This window comes from Macadamia integrifolia, unplaced genomic scaffold (assembly GCF_013358625.1).
Source record: "Macadamia integrifolia cultivar HAES 741 unplaced genomic scaffold, SCU_Mint_v3 scaffold1080, whole genome shotgun sequence".
In the NCBI taxonomy this organism is placed as follows: Eukaryota; Viridiplantae; Streptophyta; class Magnoliopsida; order Proteales; family Proteaceae; genus Macadamia; species Macadamia integrifolia.
In genome coordinates, this window is record NW_024868078.1 from 167,387 (window position 1) to 176,043 (window position 8,657).

At 37.9% G+C, this 8,657-nt stretch overlaps 1 protein-coding gene across 1 annotated transcript; it reads left to right on the plus strand.

Moving 5' to 3' along the window:
* Window positions 1-6,395: 6,395 nt before the first annotated feature.
* On the plus strand, window positions 6,396-7,100 carry LOC122062644 (soyasaponin III rhamnosyltransferase-like). Its single transcript, XM_042626293.1, has one exon. It carries the CDS (start codon window positions 6,396-6,398, stop codon window positions 7,098-7,100), a length of 705 nt encoding a protein of 234 aa, XP_042482227.1.
* Window positions 7,101-8,657: the final 1,557 nt, after the last annotated feature.

Sequence of the window (8,657 nt, forward strand, 5' to 3'; positions counted from 1 at the left end):
TCAGTTAGCAATATTTCTCCAACTAATTATTTCATAGAAAGTATAAAACCATGAATTAACTTCACATGCATCATAGGGGAAAAGGGACCTAAATGGGAGCATGATTTTAATATATTACTTTAAAGGTGCTCTTTGATCCAATACAGATCTGCAACTTTTGTTCAAGCTATGATGCCTCTACAAGAACTCAAATAGGTTTTCCAAAAAAAGAAAGAAAGAAAGACCAAAGAAGAACTGAAGAATAGACAGACCAAGTGAGAAATAAGAAGCATTCTTATTTTATAATTCTAGAACACAGTATAACTATAACATACAAGTTCACAGTCCAATGGATGGTTTCTCCATCCATCTTCCTGAAATCAGCCATCTACATAAAACATTAGCCAAGCACCGAGCCCCCAATTGATCAACCACCAAATGTTATCCACACATTCTAATTTCTCCCTTCTCCTTTGAGGTCGGATGTTAGAAGGGGTAAAGATTAAAATTGGTGGCTCCTACAATTAGTAGTACAAACCAACTCATCTGAAGCTTCAGAGCATTTGGGCCCATAAGCCATACATAATAGTGAACAAGAAAATCTATAGCTTGCTGAATCACTGAAAGAAGGTTCTTCCATATCGAACCCAACCATCACTGAACCAAAGACAACCAGTCCCAGAGGCTACTGACTATCTCCACCACAATTGAACACCCTAGTAAGAAGAGCAGCAATACTACACAAACCTAATAAACTGCACATTGCACACTATCAAAAAGAAGAAAAAACCCAAATGAAATGTCAAAGCTTCTGTTATGTATCGATGCTGCTCTGTAGTTTGAAGTCAAAGCTTCTGTTACGTATAGTTTGAAGTAAGTCTATATGCAGTTAGAACGCACAAACTGCTTGTTCTCATCCATGACAGTCTAGAAGTAGTTGTTGTTAGGCAACTAGTAGAACCCAATTGTGGCTCGCTCTAGGAATAGAAACTTCACGTCTTGGCCAGCAGCCTCTTTGAGCCCTTCAACATAAGCTAATTGCCTGTCCTGAACAAGGTCTAAACCTGCAACCACAACGAGGCTCTTAGGGAACTTGAGCCATTCAAGGTTTATGCCTCTGGGATCAAATGGGTTACATGCCGGATGATCTCTTTCCTCTCCTTGAGGAAGAAAGGCTCTCCAATACCAGTCTTTGTCTTGAAGTACTGCCACAAAATACTTCCCATCTAATATCTTTTCAGATTTAGTTCTCTCTTTCCCACTGAACAATGGGTTGAGCAGTATATTCCCCAATATTGGAGAGTTATTACTGATAAAGAAACTAAATGAAATTAGGAAATGGATTGGGAAGAAAATATTTCACTTAAAAAAAGAAAAAAGAGAGAATATAGAAAGATATAGAGTTTCTTTTTAATGTAAATATGATATAGATTGTGGCAAGAATGCAAGATAGAAGGAGAGAGAGGAGGAAATAGTTTAAAAAGGAAGAGAAAGTAGGAGAGAGAGAGAGAGAGAGAGAGAGAGAGACTAAAGGGCGTGAGAGTTTCAGATTTTATTTGAACCAAATAAAGAAACTAATATTATTTTTATTTAAATCAAATAAAGAAACAAATATTTAGAAACTAATATTATTTCTAAATATTAGAGAGAGAGAGAGAGAGAGAGAGAGAGTAGAGAAAAAAGGAAAGAGAGAGTGGAGGCGTCAGACATTAATAAAGAAAGTGATTTTTTAAATGAATAAAAAAATTTATATAATTATAAAAGGAACAAAGGATATAAAAAAAAAAAAAAAAAAAAAAAAAAAAAAAAAAAAGAAGAAAATAAATAAGAAAAATGAAGAAAAGTGATAATGAAAAAAGTAAGGTATTTAAATAAACAAGAAGGGTAAAATAATACAAAAAAAGATTATTCACGAAGCATGAGTACAAACACTTATATAATAGTATAATAGTATGATATGTCTATCACTTGTTATACCTTAATTATTAAATTTATCGGAAAAGGTTTTCATCAAACAAACTGAGCGCAAGCCCAATCTGGAATCCTTCTCTCGGTTTGGTTTGGTTATGGTTTCATGATTAAAACTGTTAAACCGAACTGAATTACTTATTTTCAAACCGAATAAAATTATGTTCTTTTTACCATTTCAATCAATGTGAATGATAAAATCTATTGTTTTTTAATGTTTGATAAAAGTTTGGTAAATCATGAACCTAACAAATAAGGGTTTATTTTGTTAGTGAAGATTTAAAAAGTTGTCTCAATTACCTAAAATAGGACCTAAACTTAATATGAAACCAAAACCAAATTAAACCGAGTCGATTCAGTTTTGATTTCTAAAATATGTTCCTATTTTTTATTCGATTCAATTTTCGTTTTTACATCTTGTATCTTGAACCAAACCGAACCAATTGACATCCTTACTAAATTCTTATTATGAAGATGAAAAATGACCACATCAAATTCCAAGCGTTGGGTTAATACACCTGGCCAGGTCACTCTTTGAATATAATAGAGGTACAAACCCTACCCGAAAATGACCATGCCATACCATACCCGGTTAGCTAGGTACGCAATAAGACTGGCACCCTTGAGTGTGTCAAAAATGGGGCTTAGCCGAGCCAAGTTGGGCTGCCAACCCAGGCCTGTTTTGGGCTCAATTTGGTTCCGACTTCGGCCGAGTCAAATTTCAACATTTCTTCAACCCAGGCCAACTGGTCTGTTTTGCACCCTATTCTCGTATAGGCCACACTATCTGTATAAAGCTGGACCCCTGCTTAGGAGATCTATGTGTTCAACCATAATGCAACAGAGGAATTGGAATATACAGAGGGGTTACAGGATTCAAATTAAAGAAAACAAAAGAGCTATGGTAGACCTAAAATGATTTTAACAGAGTTTGTAACTTTTTGATCCGCCAATCAGGTAATTGATACCATGGTCTAGTGCAGCAGATTAGGGGTGCCAATCGGTCGGGTCGGGTCCCCTTGCACCGTGAACGTCAGTTTATTTACACGGGCCTAGCTTTGCGGGGCATGGTATGATTTCCAATCAGGCCGGTCAGTGTTGGGCTTTAATCAGGCTAACTTAAACGGGCCACGGACCTACTTAAGTCTAAATGGGCTCTAGATGAGCTCCCCCTAAAATCATTTTTTAAGTGGATTAAATGTCCAGAAATCTTCAATTTGAACATAGAAAAGGCCACCCAAAGACTCTCAATAGCTAATCATATATAAGATCATGGTTGTTTCTTATTAAAAAAAGAGATTATGACAAGTGCCAAAGTGATTGTTCTCTACAAGAATTATCTGCCCTTCATTCACTCCATATTAAAACATCTAAAAAGACCCTATTTATTTTTATTACAAAGTTAGATGTAATACCGTGTTCAACATCATCTATCATAGATTTTTTATTACAAAGTCTTTACTATTGTTTTGTATTATTAGTGGTATAATATATATTTAGGCAGTTTTAAAGGGGTCACGTTGGTCGGGCTAAATGGCTCGGTTCAAGCAGGCTTCTTAAATGAGTCGGACGATCGGGCCCCCAATGGGCTAGTAGCCTACACCATAAACGCTTAGGCCTGACCCTAGTTAGTTAATTCGCGTTTAAAACGCGTTTAAAACGGCGTCCTGTTTTTTTGCCGTTTTAAACGCCGTTTGCCGAATTTTTCACAGAAATTCGGTAAAAAACGGGAACGGGGCTATTGAAAGTTTTTTTGCCGTTTTAAACGCCGTCCCGTTTTTTTGACAGTAAAAAAACGGATTTTGAAAAATATAAACGTTTTAAAATAGAAACGTTTAAAACGGGGCTATTTTTTTTTTATTGTTATCTAGGTATTTAGAGAATTATTATGCCAATTTATGTCTATATATTGCCCTTTTTTTGACACCGTATTATTTAAATATAAACGTTTAAAACACGTATCGTCCGTTTTTTATTTTTTCCCGTTTTTACCGTATTTGACCGTCCCGTTCACGTTTTGATCCGTTTAAAACATGCCCGTACCGAACAATGTTTTTTTGCCGTTCCGTTTTAACTAACAGAGGGCCTGACACGTTTAATAAATAAACCAATTCAAGTGGAACCTTAAATGAGTCGAGCTCAGTCAAATCTATCGGTGCGGATTCAAGATTGGCACCCCTATGCCAAACCACGAAAAATGAATATCTATCCTCACCCCCTATCTGACGATTGGTCAATGAGCCATCCCTTTCGGTTTTCTTTCCCTATTTAACTTTTAAAAGTGCATGATCCGTTGACCTGTGAACCTTCCCTGAATCGCACGATTTTGAAAATATACAGGTGTCTTCCTGCCATGGAAACCATCTAGAAATCAATCTTGAGATTTTTTTGTGGTTTTTTATATAAGCAAACTTCTAGATAACTTAATAGATAAAGTCCTAGCCATGAACGGCTCATTCAACCAAGGCTGGACTAGATTACAAATTCGGGAATACGAAGCAGATTCTTTGTTGATAGAGAAAAAGAAGTAAGCGTAGAATGTGGAACGTGATTCTATGAAGAAAAACTGGGCCCTCCGTTCCATCTAAGTGTGCCCCTAAGGATTAAGAAGAGTCATATTGAAGCATTATTAGTGCTTTGTTCGTCTTTCAAGAGAGAAATCCACAAAACCTGCCAGTTCAGTAAGTGATTTTTTATGTTTTTTTTTTTTATAGGTAGGTCCCAAGGAAAGGAATTTTGTGATTCTGAGTTCGACTCTTCTTATTTTCTTGCGATTATTCACACCGGATTTTTAGTGCTCTTCAGTCTTCATTGCTTTTGGTGAAAATTAAATATTTTTCATTCAACTTCGATATTACTCGGTCCATGTGATTGTGGGGTCAGTATAGACCCATGGGATTAATTAGTTGGACCAAAGGCTTGGATATCCAAAAAAAATTATTTTCTTTCTCTTCTTTTAATAGATTCCAAATTTATGGATCAAGAATGTACAATTGGCACAATTTTTCATGTTCTCGTGCACATGAACTTGATCCGGATTCCAAGAAAAGGAGTGGCCGGGAGCCACCATTGGCACTAGCTACCACTCTTAAATAACCAGCCCAAAAACTTGCACCGTAGTGTTAGTGACACTCACACCGTCACCTCAGCTTAAGTTGCACCTTAGCATGGAGGCTGTTCTGATTCCAACAACCCTAGCTGTGGAGATGCCTATAGAGCAGCTGTTCATGGGGAGGTGGAAACTCTCAAGAAATTCTACAAGAAAGGACCAACCTCGTCCATCAATATTTAGGGTGACCCAATTTTTCATGTTCTTGTTCAAAATGGCCACACCAAAGCGGCAAAGGAGTTACTAAACTTGTCAATGCCTATCAATGGCCTAAGGGAGAAAATTTGGAATGGAAACACAGCACTCCATGAAGCAGCCAGGATTGGTGCTTCGGAGATTGCTATATTAATGGTGCGGAAGGAGAAGAGCCTTGTTTATGACAGCAATAATATTGGAGAGACACCATTGTTTTGTGCAGCAGCTTTTCGACAGACAGAAAATGTTCCAGTTCCTAGCCACAAGATATACAAGTGATGAAGAAGCTGACCCCGTCTTGAGAAGAAATGATGGATCGGAAATTTTTTTTGCTACTACTTAGGTTGCGAGAACTTTCCTCCTACTATTTGGGCTCATAATCAAATAAATGAAATAATTCATTTTTCTTTTAGATTCATAAATACCCTCCTAAATTTTAAAAAATTTCGAAATATCCTTGGAGATTTCATTTCTTTGGCTGGAAGCTCAGGCAGCAGGTTTAGCTGTAGATGTAATGGATTATTGCTATCAACAGTAGCTAATGACACTACTCCACAATATTTTATGGTTTGTGTAATAGCGATGGGAAAATTTCTTTTGCTACTACCTGTGTTGCAAGAACTTTCCTGTTACTACTTGGGCTCGTAGCCAAATGAATGAAACATGCAATTTACTTTCCCTTTAAATTCACAAATACCATCTTAAATTTTAGGAATTTTCAAAATATCTTTCGAGATTTCATTTCTTTGATTGTGAGCTTGGGTAGCAGGTTTAGCTATAGAGATAATGGATTGTTGCTATCATCAATAGCTAATGGCAGTATGCCACAATATTTTATGATTTGTGTAGTAGTGATGAGAAGTTTTTTCTGCTATTACCCAGGTTGCAAGAACTTTCCTGCTACTACTTGGGTTCATAACCAAATAAATGAAATAATTCATTTTTTCCTATAAACTCACAAATACCGTCCTAGATTTTACAATTCTTCAAAATATCCTTTGAGATTTCATTTTTTTGGTTGCGAGCTCAGGTAGTAGGTTTAGCTTAAGAGATAATGGATTATTGCTATCATCAGTGGCTAATGTGGCCAACGGCAGTACTCCACGATTTTGTGTAAATTGGATCAGGTTTAGCTTTAGAGAAAATGGATCGTTACCGTGGTGATCTAGCCTTTGCTCGTGACAAAGATGGGATCACAGCTCTTCTTCATCTGTTAGTGAAGTTACCCTTTTCGTTCAGGAGCGGGACATATTACTCAGAAATAAAGTCGGTTGTGTTTGTTGGGTTTGGCAGCGAGTGCAAGCTGAGTACAGATCAGGTGTATGAGATAGCCCATGAGCTTAAGCTTTCGGGGCTTCCCTTTCTGTGGGCCTTAAGGAAGCCCACGTGGACAGTCGACGAGGATGATGCATTGCCACCGGAATTCAGAACCCGCAACAAGGGGCAAGGTGTAGTGTGTTTGGGCTGGGCTTCTCAAATGGAAATTCTGGCCCAGCCTTCGGTGGGCGGGTCATTGTTTCATTCCGGGTTGGGGTCCATAATAGAGACCCGACAATTCGGTCACACCTTAGTGGTCCTGCCGATTGTGATAGACCAGGCCTTGAACGATAGGCTGCTTGTCGAGAAAGGTTTGGCCGTGGAAGTAGAGAGGGGAGAAGACAGGTCGTTCGATCGGAAAGGCATCACCAAGGCCCTGAGGAAGAGCATGGTGGATGAAGAAGGTGAGGGGGTGAGAGTTAGAGCGAGGGAGATGAGGACCATCTTTGGTGATCACGGGCTCCATCAAGCATACATGGATGGGTTCATCCAATATCTCAAGAAGAAAGACCAGAAAGAGGAAACTCGTTAACCCACTTTTGTCACTTCTTCTGTTAGGGTGACTGGGGTGTAGGAAAACTCGCTCCTACTCCATAGGTGCTTTAGATCTTATTAAGGACACCGTTCATAATTCAAATTCAAACTTGAATTTTAATCAGCCAACCGATAGAGCTGCTGACTAAGTCTATGAAACGTCCTCCTCTAATTTCTCCCTCTAATTTCTCATTTTAGTTATTGAGATAAATTCAAATTGTAAATAGCTGTTGTCTCTCTTATTTTTGAATTTCAAAAACAAAAATGTAATTATTTATACATTATAAATACACATCTCCAATCCAGACTACACCTCTTGGAGGCGTTAAGACCAAGTTATCCTATCATGGATAATCTCTTGTCTAACAGCACACTCAATGCCACACATTATTGGCGTCTCCGCTTCCCGTGCTGCTTGGGTTACACTGGAACGAACATATGCATCTCACTCACAGGCTCGTGTGATGCAACTCAAGTTTCAGCTCATGCAAATCAAAAAGGGAACATCCAATATCTCCGACTATCTCCAAAAAATCATGGAACTCGTGGCCAATCTTGTTGCTGCTGCCCCTTTTTCAATTTGTGCTTCTTGTCAAATGGGGAAATCCCATAAGTTACCTTTTGCTTTAAGTAATTCAATTGCTTCTCCTTTCCATTTAATTCATTCAAACATTTGGGGACCAACTCCAATGCCCTCTGTCCAAGGATATCATTACTACATTTCATTTGTTGATGATTTTAGTAGGTATACCTGGATTTTTTCCATTGTCAAACGGTCAGAAGCAATTACTGTTTTTTTCCATTTCACAAGTATGTATAAAATTTTTTCAACTGCAAAAATAAAATGTTTCAATCAGAAGGAGCACGTGAGTATGAGTTTTTGGATCATTATTTTAAAGAACAAATGGGTTTTTCACATAAAAAGAAATGCGGATGGCACTATTTCTAGATACAAAGCCCGGTTGATTGCAAAGGGCTTTCATCGACAAGGGGGTGTTGACTATGTTGACACTTTCAGTCCAATTGTAAAACCTACTACAATAAGGATTGTTCTGTCTCTTGCCATCTCAAACACTTGGTCCTTTGACAACTAGGCGTCCAGAATGCTTTCCTACATTGTGCACTTCAAGAACAAGTATTCATGACTCAGCCTCAAGGCTTGGTAAAACCAGATTACCCAAATCATGTCTGTCATCTCTAAAGAGCATTGTATGGCCTTAAGCAAGCACCACAGACTTGGTTCGTTTTTAGTATCTCTTGGTTTCAAACCTTCACAGGTCGATACATCATTATATGTTTACAAAGAGCAACATTAGCTGGTCTATATCTTGGTCTATGTTGACGATATAATTATCATAGGATCAAGCTCCAATATGATCCAGGATATTATTAATCGTCTTGGTACGGAATTCGCAATCAAGGATCTGGGAAATCTTCATTTTTTCCTTGGCATAGAATCTGAGCGCACTCCACACGGTCAGTACCTTTCTCAAAAGAGGTAAACTCTTGATCTTCTCAAAAGAGCAAACATGGAAGCCGCCAAGCCTATTCCAAC